At 37.9% G+C, this 25976-nt stretch overlaps 3 protein-coding genes across 3 annotated transcripts; 1 reads left to right on the plus strand and 2 right to left on the minus strand.

Moving 5' to 3' along the window:
• Positions 1-2472: 2472 nt before the first annotated feature.
• mef2b (myocyte enhancer factor 2b) lies at positions 2473-9874 on the minus strand (the record flags this gene model as incomplete). The annotated part of the gene is made up of 8 exons (XM_079245222.1): positions 9796-9874; positions 8330-8533; positions 7962-8090; positions 7661-7850; positions 6750-6898; positions 6305-6419; positions 4382-4493; positions 2473-2785 (listed from the first exon to the last, which is right to left on the minus strand). The coding sequence occupies exons 1-8, from the start codon at positions 9847-9849 to the stop codon at positions 2473-2475; spliced, it is 1266 nt and encodes a 421-aa protein (XP_079101348.1). The 5' UTR covers positions 9850-9874.
• A 9299-nt stretch (positions 9875-19173) lies between these two features.
• Positions 19174-22110, plus strand: tmem221 (transmembrane protein 221; the record flags this gene model as incomplete). The annotated part of the gene is made up of 3 exons (XM_079245024.1): positions 19174-19595; positions 20777-20862; positions 21584-22110. The coding sequence occupies exons 1-3, from the start codon at positions 19294-19296 to the stop codon at positions 22108-22110; spliced, it is 915 nt and encodes a 304-aa protein (XP_079101150.1). The 5' UTR covers positions 19174-19293.
• borcs8 (BLOC-1 related complex subunit 8) lies at positions 20953-25846 on the minus strand. The gene is made up of 6 exons (XM_079245025.1): positions 25748-25846; positions 25413-25525; positions 23505-23569; positions 23300-23407; positions 22648-22739; positions 20953-21409 (listed from the first exon to the last, which is right to left on the minus strand). The coding sequence occupies exons 1-5, from the start codon at positions 25782-25784 to the stop codon at positions 22670-22672; spliced, it is 393 nt and encodes a 130-aa protein (XP_079101151.1). The 5' UTR covers positions 25785-25846; the 3' UTR covers positions 20953-21409; positions 22648-22669.
• Positions 25847-25976: the final 130 nt, after the last annotated feature.

Genomic DNA, 25976 nt, shown 5'->3' on the forward strand with positions numbered 1-25976 from the left:
CATTTAGATTATATTCTTTTCTCACTTTTTTTTTTTTAAAATAAAAAACATAAAGGTCTCCAGGCTTTTAAGTGGTCCACAGTCATCCCTCTCATTTTGGTGGCCATGTTGAGCTGCTTGACAGGGACCTGACACGATAACGAAGGACTTTGTCTGTGTTCAAAAGACTGAAACTTAGGTCAACAAGAACAAATAAGAAGCATCGCACGATGAAAGCATAGCAGGAGAGAGCTTTTTACCTTCCATCAAACTGAAAAAACAAACAATTCACATTTTCTCCTCAAACAATATATTCAACTAAATGGCATGTGTTGAACAAAATAAAAATAAGGCTGGGGTAAAGTTAAAAATGTTTATTATTTCAAATGGCTCAAAACAAATGTTGAATAAAAATCAGTCTGCTTGGCTAGTGAAGAACTCTGCAAACATAAATAAAAATGTATGAATACTTAAAGTACCATAATTATTTAAAAAAGAAAAAAAAAGAAAAGCAAATTGAACAAAAAACAGACATAGGCGCAGAAGTGTTTGCTAAGTGTCATCTGGGTTAAACACGGAACGTCTGTCCTGTTGTGGAGTTTCGTTACATAATTAATTGCCGAAAGTAAAACATCCATTGTCTCATACAGTGTTTAGCCTGAATTTAGACTCTATTTTGAAGAGCAGAATTTGAGTATGCAACAGTGAAACATGTAGAAATCCAGAAATGTAAAATTTACAACAAAAGTCAGCTGATTTCTTATTAAATATTCTGTGAATATTAAAAGTAAATGCATATTTCCGAGCATCATAAGCGCAATCATTTCTGCGACATTCACACAACATGAAGCCCTTTCGTAAAAGCTAACACCGTGCAGTTGTGTAATCGAACAAAAATAGCAACATTAAATACATCTTTGGCTGCTGCAGTATTTCAGTGCAGTGCATGAGGATTTACATCAGTTTGGAAACTGAAAAAGTAAAGATTGCAACTTTTATTAGGAGAAAAAAAAAAACCCCAGAAAAAGCTTAAAGCGTAAACCTGAAAGGGAAATAATGAGTTAACATTTTCTAGTCTGCCTTTAACAGTGCTTCCATGTCTGTGTGAATGCTACAGAACACTTTGGCTGCTCCTGTTCACATCGGCCAAACGAGATACAAAAGTCAGGACTTATGTAAGGGGCGATATTTCTATCTCTATTGAAGAGTGCATTTTCTTTTCATTTCTATGTTACATTCCTTGTATTTCATGCCAACATACTGTACTGCTTTCCCTAAACATTTGTCTTCACACTCTTAGAGCTCAAACTGCTCCACGTTCTGCATTCCTCTAATCCAGTGGTGTCCAAAGTCTGTCCTCGAGGGCTGCTGTCCTCCAGGTTGTCAATGTATGCCTGCTTCAATACTCCTGACTCAAATTAAATGGATCCAACAGCCTATGTACAGTTTTACACAGTGACCGACCAGTTTAGTATAGAAAACCTGCAGGATTGTGGCCCATAAGGACCGGAGCTGCTCCAATCTGACCATGTCTCTGTGCACTAAGGGTTATCCTGCAAATCCTTAACTCTTTTGGATTTAGCAGTCTGAATTACACAAGTACCTTTGGGTTAAATTTGAACATGTTTAAAAAAATGATAACTGTATTTTGATGCATTTGCTTTGGTTTGCGATTGCTGGGTGTTCTACAGATCACTGCACAACACTGTCACCAGAAGCACTCTGTTACTTTAAATGGGGAAAATGCTTCTTATATAATAAAGACAGAGGAGGACATATTTAATATTTAGCTTTCCATTATAAAGCTATTTCTTGATAGAAGAGCAGAAATGCAGCCTTGTGATAGACTGGCGACGTGTCCAGGGTGTACCCTGCCTCTCGCCCAATGGGAGAGGCCCAGCTTCCCTGCAACACTTAATTGGACTAAGTGGCTAAAACATGGATGGATGGATGGATGGATGGAGTATTGCAGCAATTAAAAAACATATGCACACTTACAAAGACAGACTTAAAAAAAAAAATCTCATTTAAAATGCAGGTACTTTCACTTCTTGAATGAAAAAAGGTCAAGCTTCTTGTGAGGTTAACATGTCTTAATATAACATCCATACTTTGGTTAAAGATGAAGATGTTTGCAGGTGGTTTCAGCACTTTTAAAGAAACTCAGTTGGTCCCAATATGCTGCTGTAGCAAACTCCAACAAAGTCTTTAACTAAATTAACATTTTGGATTTGTATTTTTATTCACCATAAAAAAAAACAAAAAAACAAAACAAAACTAAACCTAAAGAAAAAGCAAAAGTCTCTTTGCATCCATCTCCTCATTGGATAGAAAGTGATGTGGAGAAGAATTCTCCACTTGTGAGAGACCAGCTCTGTGTGAGGAGACAAAGAGAGGCGTCCCGTTCTGGGAGGTCGGGGACACACATTTCCACCCGATCTGGTTTGTTGGCAGCTGTTAAAGGAGAGATGGTGGTGGACCTACAGCACCTGGCTATCTCTGCCAGCCATCACTCATCTCTAACTGCCTGAGCGGCTGCCCGCCTTCCTGTATATCTTGTGGGTAGCTGGCTTTGGGAAAATCCTTCGTCTCATTGGTTGGTCCTTTTTCTGGAGGGGTATGGCGAGTTGAATCAGGGTTGCTAATTGGAGAATGCTGCCTGAGGTGGTGTAGAGGAGGGGTGGAAGGTGAGGACATGTGCTCAGGAGAGCTTCGCTCGGATTTAATGCTGAGATTGAGGGAGGGGAGATGTGGGGAGTTTGAGGAGCAAGGCTGAGAGGGGAAGGAGCACCCCCCACTGGACATGCTAGATACAACAACAAAGAGGTGGACAGAAAACAAATGTACATTTATGTATGAAGGGAATTAGGGACAATTTCATTCAGCTGAAACTAGAAGAAGAAAAGAGAATTTGACATTTGACACTCATTCATCATGCCTAAAAAGTTACAATGTTACAATGAATCACTTTAAATGTTGATGAAACAGAAACTCAGCGAAAGGAGTTTAGTATTATAATAATAGTATTATAGTATTATAATAGTATTATAATAGTAAAGCAACACTGACATCACTTTGTCCTTTTTTGCTTTATGCAAATGTGGATTTTAAGAGGACAGGAACAGAAAATAATTTCTTTTAATGCAATTCCTAAAAGGGATGTTAGATCCCAGCATATCTGTTCAGTGTGCTACACCAAAGTCAGGAGATTCTGATATTGACTATCCAAAGTAGGAAGGAATGGAGATTGCATAAACAAAAATAAGAACGACTTTAAAAAATATTTACTAAGCAGCTGTAGATTCAGCGCTGCAGACTTCGGTCTGAACACCTCAGTGTAAGTGTGTTCAGATTCTCATTGCAGTTCGGTCGTCTATATAGAAGTCCTCATGAACCTCTTTCTTTGACCTTAAAATGATTTTAACAGGTGTAAAGGAAAGTATTTTCTAGGAATAATAATAATAATAATATGTTATATCTTTCACAGAAATTTCATAGTATCACTTTATGTTTCTCTGTTTTAGAGGAAGCTGGATTAAAAGGGTGATGCTCAAATGAGTCACCCTTGTCTAGAAGTTTCATGTATGACACGTTTCATCCCTTATTTGCCTCTTAAAAACTACTTTCCAGCATCTTCTTCTCTTCTTTTTTTCATCCATTTAAAATACATTTAAATACCAGTTACTTTTGAATCCTAGTTATATGTGGTTATATCTTTCCAAGATGTCAAGTTTATCACATTATTATTTGTTGGGGTTTTTAAGCTTGAGTGCTTTGAACATATTTAACATTTTCTTTTTTTTTCTCTTTTTTTTTTTGCTTAATTTATATAATAAAACTTTGTAACTTTATTTAGTTGTTTTTTTTTTCTTCTAATTTATTTTTATTTGGTTAGAATGTCCAAAAAAGCTCCTGCAGAACTGTGTATAGAATTAACATGATCATTAATGTCATTGCAGAGAGGCTTGGTCACCTCTGTAGTTGTCTGCCAAGATGACCAGTAACAAGCAAAGCTATTTTCTCTCCATTAGCTACCATAGTAAGGTTTTTTTCTGTACAATATTTTAAACCAATGTATTGCACTTCCATTACTGCTGTAGGTCACAGACCATTGAGATTATATCTCATCCTCACAAAGTTTTATCTCTTTATACAAAGAGTTCTTTGGATCTGCACAGTACTAAATGACATTATTTGCAACAGCTGGTTGGTGTAAAGGTGCTTTATATGTCAAGAAATGATGAAACATTGCATTTTTGTGCCTAATTTCCTGAAACACTCAGAAAGAAACACACCAAATTAAAAAACTATGGACAGCAATCAGTTGCTGGTTCAAATGCCATACAGCAGCTTTTCAACAAAATGGATCTGTGACATTTACAATAGCAGGTAATCTGCTTACCCTGAGCTTATATGTGGCCCATGGGGCTCCTGAGGCAGTTGTGATGGTTGCCAGGGGTTTACTGCTCCACGTTGTAGACTAACAGAGTGATAAAAACCAGGCTGGCTATACTCTGAAACAAAACGACAGTGATGTTAAATAAATCTTTGAGACATTTGGATTTCTATATTTATGAATAAATAATACAAGAGTCCAGTTTCACCTTAGTTTTCTTCTTACGTTGAGTTATCTTCGTGTAACATAGCCTTAAACACAGCGCAGCATATAGATACTGTTTCCAAATATAGAAAGTTAAATGTAGCCACTGGCAGAAACACATGGAGCTAACTGCGATCCTCCTAAAAATAACCCTGTGCCAACTCCTCTCACAAGCATCTTTTATCTGCGGCTAATTAAAATAGATAGGAAATCTATTTTCTTATCAAGCTCAAAAGCTGACTGGTTTATTCTGCAGCTTATACAGTCATCTGTTAATCATTGTGTTGAACGAGTTTAGCTTATCTCAGCTAAGCTAAAGTACGCTAAGCTAGGTCATGTCTGTTTAAAATTACTTTTTTTTAGAGCTGCTTTTATTAAAATAGGTGTGCAGGCATTATGCACATTGGTCACATTTGATGCACAAGTGAGGCAAGAAAGGCCTGGATGTGTGCAGAGCAGTGATTTTTACAGGAACAGTAGAGCTTACTTTTATATTTACTGTTCCCGCCATTGCATATCTCAGCACATGCCAACAGTGACATGTAAACAGACACTGGACAGTTTGCCTCGCTGCTATGACGACAAATCGTGCATCTCAGTGTTTGTAACATGCCCAGTTATCTGTGAGTCTGATGTTTTTCAGGTCCGTGCCAAGAAAAAAGGAAAGAAAATTTGTTTTGTTACTTTTAATCCCTTATAGTAACAATAGCTACTGTAAATGAGACGCTCCAGTTTTTCATGTATAAACTTTAACCAAACAGTTGAGATGTCTGATTTATAAATAAAATGATCATACTTTTAAAAAATGTGATAAAATTCTAAAACAAGTAAAAATCATAGACTGTATAAAGAGATGGACGGAGCCTCTGTGATGTCACCCATAGGTTTCTGAAGAGCTGAATTGAAGCTCGGTGAGCGGTTCCAACCATCGCCATGTTGGCAGTGTCATGCGTGTCATCTCGCCCGGAAAATACAAATATGGGCAAAGTGGTGGAGCTGAGAGGGGGGCTGTGAGCGTCATGGTAGATGATTGACATTGAGTGAACTCCGAGCTTTCTGTAGCTAAAAGCTAACCAGGCTAACCTGGAGATAACAGGAGCTAACCAGCTAACGGAGGTAAGCGGGCTAAAGTTAAGTCACGGTTTTAACCGGCTAAAAACCGCGGTTGTTATACATTCTTCTGACTTGAAGCGGGAGATCGGTACCTGTCAATCAAAAGGACACGAAATTAGCTGAATTTCGATATTAAATTACTTTTAAACGGGCGAGTTAGAAAAAAATTCTCTCCCCCCACAGTTGTCATGAAGGTAAACCAAACCGAAAATGGATTTTTGAACCAAGCTGTAAACATGTTTATTTCTAGTGTGAAGTTGTTGTTTTTAACATGGGAGTCTATGGGGATTTGCTCTGTTTTGCAGCCCCTAGTGGATGAAGGGGGAACGGCAGTTTTATGCACTTGCGCATAGGTTTCACTTTTAACTGCAGGAGGCTGCCGCTTGGTAAAAATACAATAATATTTTCTCAAGAAATTTGCAGGCAATAGCACATTAGAGTTATACCCGTTTAAGTACGTTATTTCTATTTCATTTTAATTAGCTAATTTTACTAACTTTAGCTCGCTTCTCTACCTTTACCACAGAGTGACATTTCACTCGTTTGCTAGAGCATGTTTTTTAAAAATTATTTGACCCTTATAAGATGTATTTTATGTAGCATTAAACCTACCAGAGGCTCCAGGGGAGGGGAGGCCATAGCTTCCCAAACTATGACCAAGGATCCCAGTTTTGCCCATGGCTACCATGGAACTACCACTGTGTAGCCCCTGGTACAAGAGACCCCGCTGATGATAAAAAAAAAAAGAAAAGAAAAGAAAAGAAAGAAATGTAAACAGCAGAAGGAAATTTTCACATGTAGTGGTAAAATGATTTCATTCAATACAGAAAGCGTGAACTTTGTAAGTGTGAGCGGCGTGAATGAATAAAAACGATTAAAGGAACTTGTGAAATGACTTTTACAAGTTTGCAAGATGGTGCGTGTATAAGCAAACACACACCCACACTCACACACTTTCTAGTCTTACGTCTAGTTAAAAAATTGCACAAAAAAATAAACAACTACAAATAGTTTGTGTTGAATTCAAAGACACCTGTTTCTGCTGACAACTACTTACAGCAGAGCTGTGGTTTGCTCGTGTGATCCCCATGCCCTGATTAACAGCATCTGCCCGCATGTTCTCAGTGCCCACATTCAGAGGAGGGGGGCTTTTCATGTCCAGAGTTCGATTCAGGTTCCCATGGGAGAACACAGAGTAGCCGATACCTAACCAGTGAAAGAAAGGAGCAGAAGTGAAAAGTAACCTCAGTTTGCTTCACTCACAGAGGAATAATTTTTTTTTTCCGTGATACATTCTTCACCTCCCTCTGCTGCTACCTACAAGTGTGACAAAATTAACTTCTTTTTGTGTGTGCTTTGAGTCACTATTTGATATGTGTGTGAGAATAGGCAGCAGTTATCTGAAGGTGAATTTTAGTCTTAAGCTGGAAAAATCAGTTTTAAACCAGCAAACAAACAAACAAAACAAAAATCTGTGTAATTTCTTAGCTTAGTTAAAATGCTGCATTTAGAGACTGTATGAATATCTCATGACATCATAATGCATCTAAAGAGTCGAAGAGTGAAAAAGAGGCAGACATGACCTGCAGGTGTGATACATTCTGTATAGAAACCACAGAACTATGGTTGCTCTTACACTAGTAGAAGGCCAGTTTCATAAAACAGGCTCACAACATGTGTGGATTAGTGAATACACACACTTCCTGTGAGTTCACAGCCAGCTGCACAGTTGTTTGACATGCGAGCTTTACGGCGAAGCATTTAGTGAGAAAGTAAAACGTAAACCTCGAAAAGAAGAAGAAAAATTCACCAGTGATTCATTTATCAACGATGCAAAGCAGTTATGGAAAATAATTTTGTGAATGAATAAATGTGAGTTGTTCTTTATGATGCCAGTACGTGCAAAGCATTTCCATTCGGCAGATTTTAAAAGCATTTCATGTTATTAAAACTGTCGTAGGGTCTCACCTGCATGTGGAGACATAAATGCAGTGTGTGCGTGAGGTGCAGCAGGGCTGGCAGGGCCCGGTCTTGAGCTGAGAGGTTTAAAACCTGGGGGTCTGTGGGAGGCCATGGTGGACGCAGAAGAGTTAGGGAAACCATTCTCGCAACCCGCTGAAACAAGGAACTGTGCCTCTGGTGAAAGGAGCGAAGGAGCCTACAAAGTAACACATTTTATAATTAGCCCTGTTGATTTCTGTACACGTGAAATCTTTCAAAATCTGTGTTACTGTTGAGTGTATAAAAGCACAAGTGTGTATGGACTGACATAGAAGCGCTGGCGGGCCACAGAGAGATCCATGCCCTCGCTGTGGGGATATTTGTCTGCCACTGCCTGCGCGCTTTCCTCACCATCGAGCTCAGAGCCTTCCAGACCGAGGCCTTTCCTACGCAGGGTCTGACTCAGAAGAGAGGGTGCACATTGTAAAGTTATGCAGCACAATGTCTCTGAACAGCAAGAATGATTAAAAATGCAACACTCCAAGTTGAAATTTGTAACCTGATTACATCTCCTATAACCAAATCAAATGTCTTGTTTGAAATGACAATTATAATACCAGTCAATATACTCAGTAGTTAATAATAACTAGAGTCACATGTAAAAACTTGTCAAAGAGCAAAACGTTCCAAGAGTACCTCTAATATGTCTGAGTTGGTGCGACTCTCGTGGGGCTCGCTGTACTCTGTGTACTTCAGCAGCACTTTGTCCATGTCAGTGCTGGCGTACTGGAACAGACGGTTGGTACTGTTAAAGATGATGAGGGCGATCTCACAGTCGCAGAGCACACTCAGCTCGTAAGCCTTCTTCATCAGACCAAACTTACGTTTGGTGAAGGTCACCTACCGCAAATTAAAAAAAAAAAAGATTAGAAGATTAGAAGAAGCAGAAGAGGAAAAGGAAGTGGTCTGTGTCATTATGTTGTGAATAAGTGTAACAGATAATGTGCCCAGACACCCTTCAGATACGAAAAAATAGAGGGATAAACTTCATGGACGCAAGCGATAGCTCTAACTTTTAATAACATGCATCTCACACAGAAGTGTTCTGCAAACATCTTATGTGGTGTCTGATGAGAACACAATAGCATCTCTACTGTTAGCTGCCATCAAGATGATACTGTACATGTGATCTGTTATCAGATTTGTTTCCTTATTAAGCTGATAAAAATGTCTTCATCTGTAAAATATGTCTTCTTTATATAGACTTTAACCATGTTTCCTCTTTCCGCGTTGACCTGTTGGTGAGCTCACTTGGCTGCTTTCTGTGTCAAGGTGCCGAAGTCATCTTTACCCCCCTTTCGACATGGAGCAAAATCTCACTTTTTTACCGGGGTTTTAGATTTTACTACATTCACATCAATGAAACACAGAAGCAGTTGTAATTTCTTGGAAATTAAAGCATTTAAATTGATGCCTTTTAAACCTCTGTAGAGAAACATGACATTAAAGGATTTGTTGTTTCCCAACAAGTGCAAATCTGATGCAAAACTATTTTTTATTTTATCGAAGTCATAGTTTTTTTTTTCTTTTTTTTTTTTTATCAATAAACTGAAAGTGGAAATTGTAACAGAAAATAATGCTTGATTAATTATCTATCCCTACCATGCAATACACAACACATGGTCCATGTATTTGCATCCTGAGCCGTCTCTACGTGAGTATTTTGTATGACTAAAGAACTGCTGTACAAAGTAATGCAGCTGCCCTTTGACTTCTTCTGCAGGCCTTAGTTGTTACCAGTTACCATTAAAATCTGCAGCAAAACAACGGGGCAACTTTCATTTAAAGTCCTCCAGAGCCCAAAGTAAGGACTAAATTTCATGTAGCATGCTGAGCGACCAGACAAAAATGAATAAATAAATAAAAAAACAGAGCTAGTGTAACAGTATGTAGGCCTACACCAGAAAAACTCATTAAATTCTTATACAAGAAATGCAGGAAATAATGTGATTACGTTCATGTTGGTCTTCTAACCGGCTGTCATTTGAGAGATCTGAGACACTGTGGCACAACGCTGTCTGAACAACACTGTGGCAAAAGAAAAAAAAAAAAAAACCCAAAAAACTTTTCTAATATATGTGAAGTAGCGCGTCTAGACCCACCTGTCTGTTCCTCTGGTCGAGAATACGAGAAATTTGTATTTTCTTTCTTCCCATTTTTCTTCTCCTGCTCCAAACTGAACTCTGCAATGAAGAAGCAAGATCACCTGTTGAGGAAAATAAATTATGCTCTCATTGCAGAAATTAAATTCAATATAAATAACTGAGTTTTGTAATGCTAATAATGCATTAACCCCTTTAATTAAAGAAAATTTTAAATGAACCCATTATTCCGTTAGCTGCTTCTGTTTAAATTTAATAATTGGGACATTTAAATGTTCTGATGTAAGTTTATAAATGATGACAATTTTGAATTCTTCATGGGTACCTATTTATAATATCTGTGTTTACATCCTCTGGGTATTGTTCTGTAACTATTACAGACCTTTCCAGAGCACTCTTTAAAATTATATTTCAAATTTCAAAAGTTTTTTTAAACAAAACTAAACAAAAAGAAGACCAGCTGAACAACCAAAAATGAAAAAAAAAAATCATTTTTAATTTTGATCTTTTATGATTGAAACAGCAAATTTTCTGCTCAATTGTCTAATTCTTGCAAGAAAATGTCTTTCAAATGGTTTAAGTGACTCACATCTCTTCCTCTTGGTACAGGCAGGGTATTTATTTTTACCAGTATGAGGTGATGCGGTCTAAAGTTAGAGCGAATCTTGTCGGACCATCAGTCCTTGCAGACTGACACACTCGCAGTCTGGGTTACCCCTCGGCCAGCAGCACAGTGCTCGCATGCACCGCGCTGCCCCAAGAGACAGGGTTAAAAATACAGTCCACTGCTCCTTTTAAAGGTTGAGCAGACAATCGCTGAAACCAAACAGTAGAATGAAAACAGTGTTTTTGAAAGATGGGTGATGCTAAGAGCCACCCACTCCTCTCTCATGCACAGCCAGGTCAGAGAAAAAACAGGACTTGTAGGGGCAGAATGAGAAGACATGGATGGATTGTCGTTGGCTTGAGAATGTTTTCAGACTCACACCCCCTGTTTTTCTGGGTTTTATGGTCTAGAAAACTGCACTTCTGCAAAACAACAGACAAATCAGGTGTGTGTGTGTGTGTGTGTCCAAAAGAGACTTTAAGTCACTTTGACTTCAAAACCATACAAAGCTAAATCAATTGTGGGCATATTGTACGGGGTTAGGGTTAGCACCTTCTTGTTAAGTGCTGGTCTGATTCTTCTGACTTGACTACTTCTCCAAAGCCCAGAGGAGTTTTCACTGGTCCCCTCCCCCCTAAAATTCAGGACATTTATTGGACTTTTCTATATTTAGTGGTTGCCTGAGCGGATATGGCACCCATGTTCCCACGACCCTTAAAGTACCCGCTGCACTTCAGCATGAGCTGGGCATACAGTCATCTGTGTCATTTCTGGTGGAATCCACCTCTTTACTCTCACGATTACCTTATAAAGTTGTATGAAAGCACAAGAAACCTCAACAATACTAGCTGCAGACAAAACTATTACTGCATCTGTTGCTGTGGCAAAACCAAGCACGCAATAGGCAAACAGAGCCATAATAACCAATAAAGCCATTCTGTTGGTCTGTCTAACTGACAACTCAGTCACCACAAAGAACTCAAGCCAAGTGAGGTCAAGATGTTGTGTTTTGGACCAGACGTGAGACAATTTAACCCCATTTCAAGACTTTTTAATGGTGAGGAAGAGAAGGAAGTGGGACATGTGTACTAAACAGCGCAGAAAGATCTTTATCTCATGGGTTGACAGAAAGTTCCTCTTGTCTAAGAAATAACCAAATGACAACTACCATACCACAGACAACCCTGTGAAAACAAATGACTAGTTGAATAAATATAGAGCCATATCCAGACGGACAGCACATAGTTAGCCGTGGAGCTCTTTGTGGTTTTGCAGGTTTAAACAAAGCCCAAAGGCCAAAACAGGCAGGAAAAAGCCTGGCTGTTCCCTCTCACAGCTAATTCAATGTTTTCCCATTTGACAACTGCGACTTGAGGCCTGTGTACATGCAGAAATAGGCAGGCAGCATTAGCATAAAGCTGCTACTCCTCATGGTCGTTCACCTCTAACGCTAACTTTTAAACACGTCGTCTCCACGAAAAGATGGACGTGAAATGGAAGAAGCACATTTTCATTTTTTGTAGTTGTTGTAGAAGTAATTAGGATGAACCATGAATGCAAATTGCTGTCTGTCCTGTAACAGTACAATCATTAAACATATATACAGTTGCCCCTCGGGCTTTTACAGGAGAAGACAGTCACTTTGTCAGATACTTCCCCAGATGAGAGGCGGTGGAAAACATAGCAAGCCACTACCCCTGCTCTCACACACCCTGGGATCTTCTGACTGATCACTGGGGAGCTCACCAGGACAACATTGTGTGTGCACAGAAAAGTTTAAAAAAAAAAAAAAAAAAGACAGAGCAAGATTATGTTAACTGGTTTGATCGTTGTTTTGCAATACCAGTCTATGCTGTATATTGTTTTGCTACAGTGAACGCTACGCATGAATGAGAAGGGGGAAAAGTAGGCCATTTGTAAAGTATTAAGGGTTCTGCTTCGATGGTTTTCTTTCCATGAGGCATTCAGAGCACAGCGGCTTGTAAATGTTTCAAAAACATGATAAATATTTGAATATTGGCCAAGACAGCTTCAACTAATGTGACATCAAGGTAGACCATCAGAAGTTTTCTTTATTAAACGTAGCTGAGTAAAGGGATGCAAGTAGGTGTTTATTTATTTATTTCATATAAAAAAGCTTTCTTTGACAATATTTTGTTCAGCTGAGTGAGTGGCTGTATCTCTTGGGGCCGATGCATTGGAATAATATATTGTACTCTGACTGCAGCAACAGATGTGTCAGTCATTTTGACTATTCAATACGCCTTTGATTACCCAAAAGGTTAAAAGTAAACAGGCAGAAACTGCACCTGAAACTTTGTTAGAAAGCATGAACCCTATTTAACCAGCTTGTAAAATAACATCAGCACAATCTCGACTCCACTCAAGTCAACTCAGCTCTATTTATAAAGCTCTTTATAACAACCACAGTTGAAACAGGGAGGGAGATTATTTATCTGATTCCCTGTTTCAACTAATCTCATAACACCACAATAAAAAGGTGTATGGGCAGGCAGAAACTTGAAACACAACTCTGTCAATAAAATCAAACTTTTAAAAATATATAAACATTTTTTATGTGGATAAATAGGATTTTATATATATATATATATATATATATATATATATATATATATATATATATGTGTGTGTGTGTGTGTGTGTGTGTGTGTGTGTATCGTCTTGTCTGTCAAACAGTTCATGTGCTCAAAGGTCTTTGCAGGGTAATGGTGGCAAAATATTTGTCTAATTTTAACATGGGATAATTGAATGGCCTTGATATTTTTGATCAGAGTATGATACATATTTTAGGCATGAACAGGACATCTGATCTTTACATAAATAGACAAATAGCGCAAGCTAAATTTCTTTTCATATCTATCTATCTATCTATCTATCTATCTATCTATCTATCTATCTATCTATCTATCTATCAAATGGCCATTGGATGTGCCCATTAGGTTCCACTTGGCTCAAACATTTGACGCTAAAAATAAAAACAGTAAAAATACTGTTCTGAAAAAATGTTCCTGCATAATTAGGCCTAATGAATTGTTTATGTCAGTCAAAAAAAATAGGTCGCATAAGAATAGCCCCGTCGGTCCACGAGTTGCCAAGAGTCCCAGTCAAACATAGTGTCATCTATGGGCAGCTCTCAATAACCCAGCAACAGGTAGGCTGGCTGCTGAACACACAGCTGGGACATGAAATCGCAAGAAAACCTCGGGGAACTGCTGCTTATTTGACTTTTACAAAAAGGAAATAATAATTCAAACATACACAGATGGAGTCAAAACTAAAAATATCTCACCTGCTCCTCGATGTCCTTGTTGTTCTGTTTACTTGTTTGACGCACGTCAGTTTCCTGCTGACTGAAAGCAAACTGAAAAAAAAAGTTGGCAGTGAGAAACTTAGATGAGCAGGAAGAGTCTTCTCGTGCTGATGCACTGATATTCACCTGATGCAGAAGATGGTTGGAGGAGCAGCACGCTGCTTTCCAACAGCTGGCTGCCGCTGCCGCCCGCCTCTCTTGTCGCCACACGCCGCCTCCCCGCTCGTGCCATTGGACACCGTCCTCCGCCTCCCATCCGCCTTCAAACGCTCCCGTTACGTTGGCGGCGTGTTCACAACAGGAAACCGGCTCATGTATGACTGTCTATGGTTACTGGTGTGCATTAGAAATGAGAGAATTTGGTCTTCACGAGAACATTTTTTTCCCAACAGGTTGGATTTTGTGTTGAATTTCCCCAAACAGTTATTGTAGAATATATATATATATATATATATATATATATATATATATATATATATATATATATATATATATATATATATATATATATATATATATATATATATATATATATATATATATATATGTATGTATATATATATGTCCATGCTTGGATCACCATTATTTTATTTTTAAATAAACATTTAAGTCATAAAAAAATACATGTCAAAGACTTTTGAGCTACTGTGTAAATGTCTGGCCTCTCTTTGTCTATATTGCAGTAAACAGAAAGTCCAATATAAGCAGATTTCAAAGAACTATAAAATAAAATTCCCTGAAGAAAAACTTTGGGTGTCTTAAAGGGTTTTAGTAAGAAAAAGTGCTGCTTTAGTAAGAAATGCAACAAAACTTTAAGTTCCAAACTTCTTTTTTAATGGAAGTGTTTTTGTATGTGCTTGCACATATACTTATGAATAAAAGTGGCTATATGTGTATATATTTGTATGCAGACTTATATGTAGTTTGTGATACAAGTGTGTTCATATGTATATATGTATGTGCGTATGTATGAGTATACATGTGAATATATGTGTGTGTATGTATGTATACATGGGTGTATCGACATATAACTCACCCGCCCTTCTAAGTTGGCTTCTAAATCATCTAAATATCTTATGAAGGAATATGAGCATGCACAACACCCCCACCCCCCTTTATTTTATTTTATTTTATTTTTTATGTGTTTGTTGATTTTTATATGTTTGTTAAATGTGTTAGGACTGGGTATGTTATATGGGTTAAATATTTAAATTGTGAAATTAAAAAAAAGTTTCAAACTTCTAGTCCCCCCCCCCCCCAAAAGTCCTCTCATACAACTTTCATGTAGAGCTTTGTTCAGTACGCAGGTCAAATGAATAAATAAATGAATAAATAAAGAGTCAACTTGCACCTTTTGTGATGTGCAAGTCTTTGGAATTTATGTTTGCAATCATCTTTAACTTACAAATATAATCCTATGTTATTATTATTATTATTATTATTATTATTTTCTATTTTTTTAATGTTATTTTTGCTTCCAGAATTTGCTAAGATTTAAATTAAACATTTCTTGTTTTCTAAAACTGAAATGCTCATCAGTGCAGCACAAGCCTAAAGCACCATCACTCTGTACTAAACTGTTAAAAATGAGACATTTTTGTGGTATTTGCCTTTTTTTCTACCATATATGCACCCTTGTCTAATGGGTTGGAAAGATCCTTTGCATGCTTTTATACTGTTGAAACTGCCTCAATTAATCTGTAAGCTGCTGTCTTTATTTGTCTTCAACCTGAAATTTGTTTGAAAGGCCATGTTGGCATCAAATCTTTTAACTTTCAGTGCATCAAACAATCTCTTATAGGACAAAACTTAAGGAAATTTCCATGTTGGTAAAGCTTTCAGTTTAGCATCATTAAGGTCTGTCCAAACAGTGACTAACAGCTGGTAAAGGCCTTGGTAAAAATAATAAAAGATCAAAACTTTTATGATGCCAAACGTGTCGCTCTTTTCCTGTACTCATGCTAAAAAAAGTTTGAATGAAATGGTAAAAATAATGGAGTTCATTTTTGTTTTTGTTTTTTTTGTTTTTTTTTTAGATTAGTTCATTTTAAACTCCTTTAACTCCTCAGACTGACATATATTTTGACCAAACCTCCGCGAGCTGCATTATGAAGCACCATCTGCCTGGCAACTGCAGGTTACACTTAAGAGCATTCATAAGTGTAAGGGTGATTTCCCCTCATAGACTTATTGACCTGAATATTTGGGACCCCGCAAGTGAGAGAATGCTAAATGGCAAAGAAGAAGAAAAAAAGACAGCAGAGAAAGCCTGACGGGTAATGGATTTTGTGCTTTGTTTCATCATTTCAAAGCCTCGCTCTAGAAGAGTAAGAAAACAAAGACACAGGAAAGAGGTGCATCGTGTAAGCTATAAATGCTGTTTTGCATGTAAAAACCAACAGCAGGTTAATAGAAATAAGTGGGAAATAAGCTTTTAGATCAACAATATTCAGAGATTTTGGCTTATTTTAGCCTTTAGGTTTATAACCGTCTTTTTTTAAAGGGAATATAAAAAATATATGAAGATGAAGTCTCATATTGGCGGGTAAACCACTTATACAACATTGTGCCTTTCATGGCATATTAATCAAATTTCTATTCCATCAGCAGTGAAACCCTCTAATCCACAACCACACCAAAGCGTAACACATAACTTTGTTTCAAAACTTGGTCCACATAAGAGCAGGATACAGTCAAGAGCACACAAAGCAAACAGGTGGTAAGATACAACACCATCAGTACCTATAAAATATAACAAAGAAAACCTCATGTCACTTTGTTTATGAGCTAAACTGTTGATTTTGGATTATTTTGTGTCTTTATTGAGCTACAAAATTAAATATGAATTATTACATTAAAATGCAGCCATGTCAATGAAAACTTGTTACTATCATGTAAGTTTATTAGCTTACTTGCATGTCACTGATGGAAACAGGGGGCATAAAGCGAGTGGTGGGAAAAGGGGCAAAATAATATGAGCAAAAGCCCTGATGGCAAGCAGACATAATCTTAGTTAACAGATATATTTAGATGTAATAACTGAATCACTGCATGAGGTGCATTATCATCTATTTTGGGAGGTGAAACAGTGTAGTGACAAATTATTAGCACAGATGATTTGTGGAAGGGTGGATGATACCCCCGTTTTTCTCCCTTAAACACACAAACATGTCAGCATGCAGGCATAGACACATAGAGCTATGTATACCCACAGACACACACAGTCTGAAATCCCAAGAGGTGTCCCAAACTGTGCATCTGATGCAATAGTTAGCAACATCCCTGCAGACCGCCACAGCCTTTTACCTCTAGGATTCATCAGTGTGGGCACAGTTGGGCTGAACAAGAACACTCTGAATCCCCATCTGTGAACGCAACAAGCTTCACCTGCAGAAAAAGGGAAATTCTTTCCCAGTGTGGCGTCTATGTACGTCAGTGCTTTGTACATCTTTTTAAACACTTCATCGGTGAGAGGCAGAAGATGGAATTGTAACCCCACCGACCCCATCAATTAAAACGAATGATAAACATTATCAAGAAGAATGTATAGAGATAAAGGTGCCTCTGAGAACTTTACGTATCAAGTCCGTTTTCGTTTTTTCATTTTCCTGAAACTTCTCACTTCTGCTTTCAACAAGATCAGCCGCAACCCTTTTAGAGCATGTGGTGAAGCTGTCGGTTTCAGAAATAGCCTCCATGATCAGTGTACATATGTGAGAGCAATTGTTCACATTGTGTTTTTATAGCTACATTCTTATCTACATTTCAACAGAATAAGGGTTACACCTTTACCTCCCCACCATATCCCCAACGTTTAACAAAACAATAAGGCTTCTGTAACACAGGTCACCAACTTTTAAGTATGTCAGGGTTCTTGTGGTCCAGGAGAGTGCAAAGGAAGTGTATTTATAATGAATACTGACTAGTTTGGTTAGATCAGGCAGATTCTGGACAACCAAACTTATGTGAAATTATGGCAGGAACATAAATAAAGAAAATGAGAGTATATCTGGTTCACGCTGAATGTTTTTAAGGAAAGTAGTTAAAAGTCCATTAGATGTGGAGAATTTGAGGAGACGGACTAAGAGTAAAAGAGATATTCTACAATGAAAGAAGGTAAGCTGAAGACGCTACCTTGCTGCAAATTCCTCCAGAGTTTGCTGTAACGCAACACCTACGGCCCCTTTTTGTCTCACGGAGACTCTGAGGCTTTACATACTTGAAGTACTCAAATATATTTTTGTATTTGTGTCATTTTCAAATCAGAAATAAATATTATAGTGCTTTTCAATTTTTACGCTTTCTCTCAAGCAGCAGATGATGAGGTGGCATATTAAAAAGGGCCACAGTAATCCCTTAATCACTTCACGTGGATGGCTGTTGTCAATGTTACAGCATAAGAAGTAGGCTAATCTAAAAGAAGACATGGGCTTTTATCAAACATGCACAAAGGGCTCGGGGAAAACACATTAAACTGCAGTCTTATACTCTACACAAAGCCAATTTAAAGTAAAAAGAAAATGATCTACCTTACTTTTAGATTGCTTTCAAATAAATCTGACAGAATATTGAAGTTTATGTAGCTATTATTATTTTTTTTATCTGTGGGCATCTGATTAGTCATGTGATGGACTTGGCCAATGGATTGCTCATCATATTCAGTAGGAAAAAAAAAAAAACCCCGCATTTTCATAGTCTGTAATTACACTTAGTCAGATTATGCTCAAAAACCACTATGGTGTTCTACAGTAGGTGAAGGTCTATGTGCAAATACATTGCTGCTGCCTCTCTTGTTTGTTTGTTTTCATTTTTCTAAAGGAGAGGATCCCTTACCCAAAATGATCCATTCTTGTGGTTTGGCAAAAATTGAAGCAACAAGTCCATAAATATTTAGTCATTTGGTCAACAAAGAGAACCTGGGTTAAGAGATTTATTAAAAGTGTAAAATCAGGGGCACTTTTAAAAATGTAATCTGGACGTGTTACAATTAATTGTTTTTTGTTATAACGAGTTAATTGGGGGTTTATTAGTGAGCTGCTGAAGATTTGCGTTTTAAGAATATCGATGCTGATCTTTTTAACTCATATTTGAGTTTTTCTAAAGCGATCACTTCAGATTCTCTTTTGTTCTGATGCTTAAAGATCGTCATTATTCCAGTCTTAGGGGGGTTGTGTTTACTCTGAGAGCTCTGCCTCTCCTGCGACCACGTCAGGGCTTTGTTTCCGACGATCCAAGAGAAAAAGTCCATTGTTGTTGCGAACTTTTTAATCTGGGGATTTAAAGCCCATCACATGCTCAGACGGGGCAGCAGGGAGCTCGACCACAACAGGCGAACTGCTGCTAAAATCCATATCGAGGAGGAAAGCATTCACACAAACAGGACTGGGAGACACATTTTTATTTATTTATTTTTTTATAAACATCAACAATGCCAGCACACTTTTCAGGACTGTAAAGGAGTTGTGTTCAAACAGTCAGACAAGGAGACAGAAATCTCTCTCTTTTTTTCTCCTCTGGAACAACCTTATCAGTGATTTTTCTTTTCCTTCCCGGGATAAACATGAAGCAAAAGTACAGCCAGAGATCTTTAATTGTTCTTTCTTTGCTGGGGATCTTATCGGCTATCATGACAGTTTTATCGGTGATTTTAATCTTCCAGCTACAGTCCCAACAGAAGACGGTGAGAGAGTCTCCCCCTTCCACCTCCGCGGTCATACCAGCTCATATCTGGGCCGTCCTGCTGCCGGTCTCCACGGTGCTCTCCGCGCTGTCCCTCACCCTTAATTTGAGCTCTGTGGTGGTGTGTCTCCTTCACAGCTACTTTTCGACCGAAGTATGCAGAGGGGAGCAGGATGCCGACAGGTATTTGGCCTGCATGAAAACACCTGCAGCAGCTGCGTTTACCCCAAAATAGTTCTGACAAGTAGTTCCGGTCAGTTGTGACGCACCTTCAGACGGCTAATTACAACCGACACCACAACCAAAGCAAAGACACCAGTACTTATTAAATACACAGGTTTAGAGTAAAAATGAATAAGTCTAAATACCATTATAAGGTTAAACGTTTGAAAAAAAAAAAACTTAAGCCTCTCTTCCTTTCCTTTAATTGGTAAAATATGACCAGTACCTTTGCTATGGCTTTACTAAGCTATTGTCCCAAGTCTGTAGTGAAGGTTAGCTTCTTGCTTGCTAAACTACTGTTTAGGAACTCATATATTATCTCTCTTTAATCTTACTTTACTAATCTTAAAATAAGTTACATTTTTATTCTAACATGAATTAGGATAACCTTTAACCTCAAATTTGAGGTTGTAGCCTATTTAGTACAGCTGTATTGGTTTATTTCAATGATGACACTTGAAAACATTAAATAGTGGCCTGGTGTGCATTAAAACCACCCAAGTATTAAAGGAATGTTTAAATATAAAGTGTTGAGCTATATGTGGCCTTACTTTCTGGTCCTAGAAAAAAACACGATTTAAGCTATTTACATGCTGCCCACACAATATTTATTGTTAACGCTGCAGATCACAGTTTTATATTGGGTATTAAATTTAAAATGCGGTTTTCTAAAAACACAGAAACACCAGAAGGGGCTACCTCATGTTTTAGAAAGAGGAGGACTGCACTGCAATGTGTTCTTGGTCATCACCCCACCTCCCAGCTCCTATGAATCCCATTCAAACAATGGTCTTCCTCTCATTATGCACCCAGCACACGGCCTCTGGCTGGACCTTTCCCACGTCGGTATACAAATTCAACAGCATACCCCAGGACCTCCCGACTGACAGATGGGACATTCCAAGAAAGTTTGAATAATAATGAGAGCGCCAAATTCCTTATGATTGAAACCAAAGAATCAGTAATCTGTGTTTAGCGTTCATGCAATAAACTAAAACAAAAAAAATAAAATGGAAAGGAAACTGTCAATATAAATATGTTACACTTGTGCCAATTTAATAAGAGTAGTAAGAATAAAAAAAAAAAAGACTTGAAAGCATGAACATGTCCTGAGTACCTGAATATGGGATTTGTTTCAGCAGAGCAGACTGGTTCCTTTTGGACAGCAGAGCTGTGCGACATGTGGCCGTTGGCCTCTTCTGCCTGGGGGTGTCTGTTTACTTGGCAGGTAAGACCAGACTCAAAATATGGCAAACTGGAGCATTTTATTCAACTTTTTCAAAATTATTATTGTTTAATTTTAGCTTCTTTTAAAGCATGTGTGTTCAAATCTGATATTCAAGCTACTTCTTATACATCCAACTTTAACATAAAACTCATGAAAAATCAGCAAACTCAAGCCCAGAACATTGCTGGCAATGTGGATATCCAACAGCTGAGGCACAACAGCGAGCGCCGCCACGTTCCCTCTAACCCAGTTAGCTGGTCCAAGAGAACAATGCATTCTTTCAGTAGCCATGACTTAAAAGTTTTTAATGCTGAACCTGGCAGTGCTGGTGCACACTGTTCCACTGAGAGGCTTGTACTGGGGAACGGTGGGGGGAGTCACTGGACGCAGTCACTTCACTGTGATGGGAGATGTCACCTCTATGACCCCACTTCAGCCGCAGTCAAAAGGTAGACGAGCAAAGAGATTGGCGAGGCAACAGGACAAACTCAGGAAGCCACGTCACATCCCCCCCTCCTTCAGCATGCCTGAGTCCACAGTCCTTTTCCTGCAGACAAGCAGAACAATTTCAATAAGAAAAGCAGCTCTCACAGTTTGTTTAGTTTAAAGTCATTTGAGCCACATAAACTGATACTGTTTGCTGTTGTAGAGAAAAGTATTTTGTGTTTCTGTGCAACATAGAGTCTAAAGTTTTCAACAACCCTCTTGCTTTTCTTGGCAGCTATGTCCATCTTCATGCTACTGATATTTGAGATGGAGACGGGGATTGCTAATGCCTGCGTGCTCTCCTCTGGGATCCTGATCCTGGTGGTGGCTGTAATACACTCTCTGGTAAAAGCTTCCCATGCTGGCAAGCACTGTCACAACGACCATGCTGACACCCTCTACCAGAATGACCACGGTGCTAGCAACACGCCTGTCTCTAGACCCTGTGAGCTGAGGATTGGCGTGGACAAACCACGGATAAACCGCAGCCAGTCTCACCTCCAGCATCCCATCTCCTATCCTCCGAGACAGCGAGAACCGTACCACCAGCAGTACTCCCTTACTGAAGGCTCTCAAGGCCACTCTAGTGATAAAGACGGTTACAGCAGCGGTGGTAGTTTTCCTCGAATGCACAGGACCCTGTCTACTGAGTCTGGCTTGTTGCAAGCCCAGATAAAACCCTGGAATGGAGTCAACAATGAGATGAGGAGTGTTCTTGCACGCAAGTCAGGGATATCTGCAAAAGACTCTACACTTGTGTGACATAAAATGAGCTGAACTCTGGACGATTAAAGGAGCGAGGGCTGCCTGTGGGTGCTACGTGTGAAATTCCCATTCTGAGCTGAACTCTCAGCTTGTACAGTTTGCAACATGGGAGTGAGTGTGGAAAAAACATGTTCTTGTGCTCTCAGATTGTGCAGAAATGTTAATATGATGGAAAACCTATTGCATCATATTAGGAATACACTTGAGTTCCATCTACATGCCAATGCCACACAATTATCAACATGGCCCATTTATAGCTTTTATGATAATGTAAATACTATATTCTGCTGTATAGTGTGGCTTTGTGTCATTTATGTGTGAACAATGTCCTCGTGTGTTTTGTCACGCTTTCAAAATGATTTCTCATAAACCTAAAATAAAATTCTTGAAAATAGAAATAATAATAAAAAAAAGACTGTCTCAAAGCCATTTCAGTAATTCACAAAAGCCTGTTATCTTATAAGATCAGTCAGACGCACTTTACACCCATTTCTTATTCCACCTAACTATGTCACGTCTAGAGGAACTACTAACCTTGGACACCTCTGTCAACAGATCATGAGGAAGTGGATGGGGCATGAGGAGTAGAGACAAGGGGACTTGAAGATGAGGTCACATCATGTAATCTACATGCAGGTGTCGATGGGGAAAAAATAATAAACAAAAATAAATGAAAAAGAAATTAAGATGTGATTAAATTAAAGTTACTTAAACCATAAGGTGATGCAGGTTAGTCTAAATGGAGAAACAGAGAATAACGAGACGAGGGAAGAAAGAAGCAGTTCTAGGTACTGTGTCACTGAGAAGCTGAAAGTAGCACATTAATGGCTCTATGGTTGGGTGATGGGGTATAAAAATGTTAATTCTACAGTTCAACACCTTTTGAACATTGAAAGTATCTATGGCAGCAACTATTAATAGTTTGCTAAAGTAACTACATAGAAACGAATGAGATAAGTTAGAGGTTTACCTTCAACCTTAAAGTAAACAAGGACCACAAAACTCGCTACTCCCATCTGTTCATTTGACAAATAACACTATAAATGTAACTATTTAGAAACAGATAAACAAAAATCCACTAACTCTATAATTGTCTCAGTGCAGACAAGGTCTTAGATATGTGCGCCTCCCCTGCGTGCTTTACCATGGGTGTGCTTCAGTGAGCATATTCATTACTGTCTCCTACCTGCGTCCTTGTGAGTTATTAATCTGTTCCTTCATGCTGATGGCTTGACGAAGGAGGCTGTCGATGTTTTTGAAATACAGACTGCTGTTTGTCATGCTTTTCACGGCACTGCAAACACCAGCACATCAATGCGAGCGTTAACGGGCAGGTCAGAGATCAGTTGGGGATTTGCTTACATAAATATTTTAAGAATCAGTAATCTCACCTGCATGCATACTCGACAGTGTAAATGGCTCCTTGACTTTGTTCTTCCCAGCTCTGCATGTCTGTCTGAGTAAAAAAAAAAAGACAACAACTGACAATAAAACAAAGCAATATAATATAATATAATATAATATAATATAATATAATATAATATAATATAATATAATATAATATAATGATTCAGTAGCTACACAGCTACACATGTAGCTACACATGATTCAGAATTATCTTTAAATGAACTGAATGTAAATCTTTAGACTAAAAAACTAAAGAGTAAAATTTGCTCATTGTGACATTTCAAATTCAAAGGTCAAATTGAGAAATTAAACAAGTTACTGGCTAAGAAATGCGTCTTTTAGGGGTCTTTTCAGAGAACATTGGAACAAAATCATTATATAAATATATTAGTGCTGTATCCATGTGCTGTTAAACAGTTAGACATTGGCAATACTAAGTTTCCAGTATTTGTTGACGTCCCACCTCATTCAGGATCAAGTTTTAACATGTCGCCTATTATGTGACCTGAAAAATAACTAGCTGTCAGTAGGGCTGTGACGATATGCTTTTGTCCCAATTCGAATTGATTCCAATTTTTTGGGTGCCGATTCGATTTAAATTTGATTCTCACAATTCTTTGATATTGCTAATTTTTCTAGATTAAAAACAAAAATAATGTGTAAAACTTTTTTTTTGCTCGTCATTTTTCTTGATTTCAATTGGGAAAAACAACAGAGTAGCCAGATCATCATTCTGCTATAATGCCCAAGAAGACAAGTTAAAAGATCAATAAAAACAAAAATTTTGTAAGGGATTTTTTTTTATTTATTTGAAATATATATATATATATATTTTTTTTTTTTTCTTTCAGCAAAAAGTCTATTTTAAAATTGTAAAGCAAAAAAATCCAGATTTTTTTTTTATTTTTCTATTTGATTTTTCCACCCCTAGCTGTCAGTGCTTGGGGATTTTTTTTTTATTTTACCACCAACAATCTCAGAAGGGGAGAGCAGACAGCCAATATGTTGTATGTAAAAGACAAAAGGAATCACTCCTTGCTGGGTAGGGCTGTATAGCTATTTTGCACTGACTGGGAGAAACTAAACTAATGAAGAGATCTCACATACTGTGTCTCATTGTAAACTAAACTAAACTAAAAGCAAAAAATGTAAATGCATAGACCACACATTGCTAAAAAGAAAAGGAGAAACCTGACAGAATAGTTCACAGCTTATACTGATATTTTACCAGGTACAGTTGTGCTCATATGTATTCATACCCTTTCATTAAAGAAAAGGCTGAATTTACAACAGTCACTCAAATAACTGGAGACTTAAAAAAGGAGCAATAACTAAAAATTTGCAAAAATATAATTTAGTAATATAAAACACTGTTTTTTCATATAATTGAGTTTGACGAAAGAAAAAACAAAAACAAACAAATTGGTCCTGGACAATTTAGAGCACTTTTCTGTTGAACAGTGGGACAAAATACCTGTCAACAGGTGCAGAAGTCTGACTGAAAGGAACAGAAAACACCTGACTGTAGCGGAAACATTAAAAGATTGTTCAACAAAATATTAGTTTATGAGTGATGTAATATGTAATAAATTATCTTATCTGTTTGATTAAAAAAATAAAATCAAATAAAATAAAAAGAAAATTCTATTGAACCAGAATTAGAAAATAATGTAATGATTTTCATAAAATTTTTATTTATAATTACTTTAGTCAATTTCAGCTTATTTTACAGGCAGCTGTTTTTTTCCTTCTTTAATGAAAGGGTATGAATAAATATGAGCACAACTGGAAGAGGCTGTTTGTGAATACGAATGTCCATTTCAGATTGTTGGAATATCAATGAGTCAAAGTAACTCTTTTTCCAAATGTGTGACATCTCACTGGGTGGATACCTTGTGCTGCACCAGCTCTGGCAGCGACCTCCTGACGTGCTCCTGCAGTCTGTAAAGAGCCACTGAAGGCTCGTTAGCCAGGACGTACATGCTTTCCGTGAATTTATCACTCACTGTAACATCAAATATAAACATATTATATTATTAATACTAGCCCTGTGTCAGAAAACTGTTAAAGTAGGAATAAATCTCCCCGCAGAAATACATGAACTAAAGGAACATATCCGAGCATTAGCTTAGCCGCTACACGTAAGAAAGCAGCTTCCGGCGTACCTTACACTCTCCTATGCAACAATAAAGTGAGTTGTTTATATATTAATTTGGTAATTGTTTACCTCGTCGAACTTTCAGTTGCATCTCCTGATCTTCCATAGCTGGATTATTTACCGTCAAAACCGAGTGGTGTCACCTGATTCCTTCTTCTTCCGTATTATTGTTTTTGTGTGCAACTCTAAAATGTTCCGGGTAGAAATATCGATTATGAAAGCACACACACAAAAAAACATTTTTTTCCTCCAAGAAAGAGTACCAGATGCGATCAGGCGTTGCACAGGCTCGTGGTCG

Source organism: Telmatherina bonti (assembly GCF_933228915.1).
Source record: "Telmatherina bonti genome assembly, chromosome: 8".
Lineage (NCBI taxonomy): Eukaryota > Metazoa > Chordata > Actinopteri > Atheriniformes > Telmatherinidae > Telmatherina > Telmatherina bonti.

Excerpts from the sequence above, each read along its gene's own strand:
- borcs8 (XM_079245025.1), bottom strand. The coding sequence starts at position 25,784 with ATGGAAGATCAGGAGATGCAACTGAAAGTTCGACGAG. Across the intron at positions 23,570-25,412 it reads CAGAGCTGGTGCAGCACAAG|ACAGACATGCAGAGCTGGGA; the intron begins GTATCCACCCAG and ends TTTTTTACTCAG. Across the intron at positions 22,740-23,299 it reads AATAACTCACAAGGACGCAG|ATTACATGATGTGACCTCAT; the intron begins GTAGGAGACAGT and ends ACCTGCATGTAG.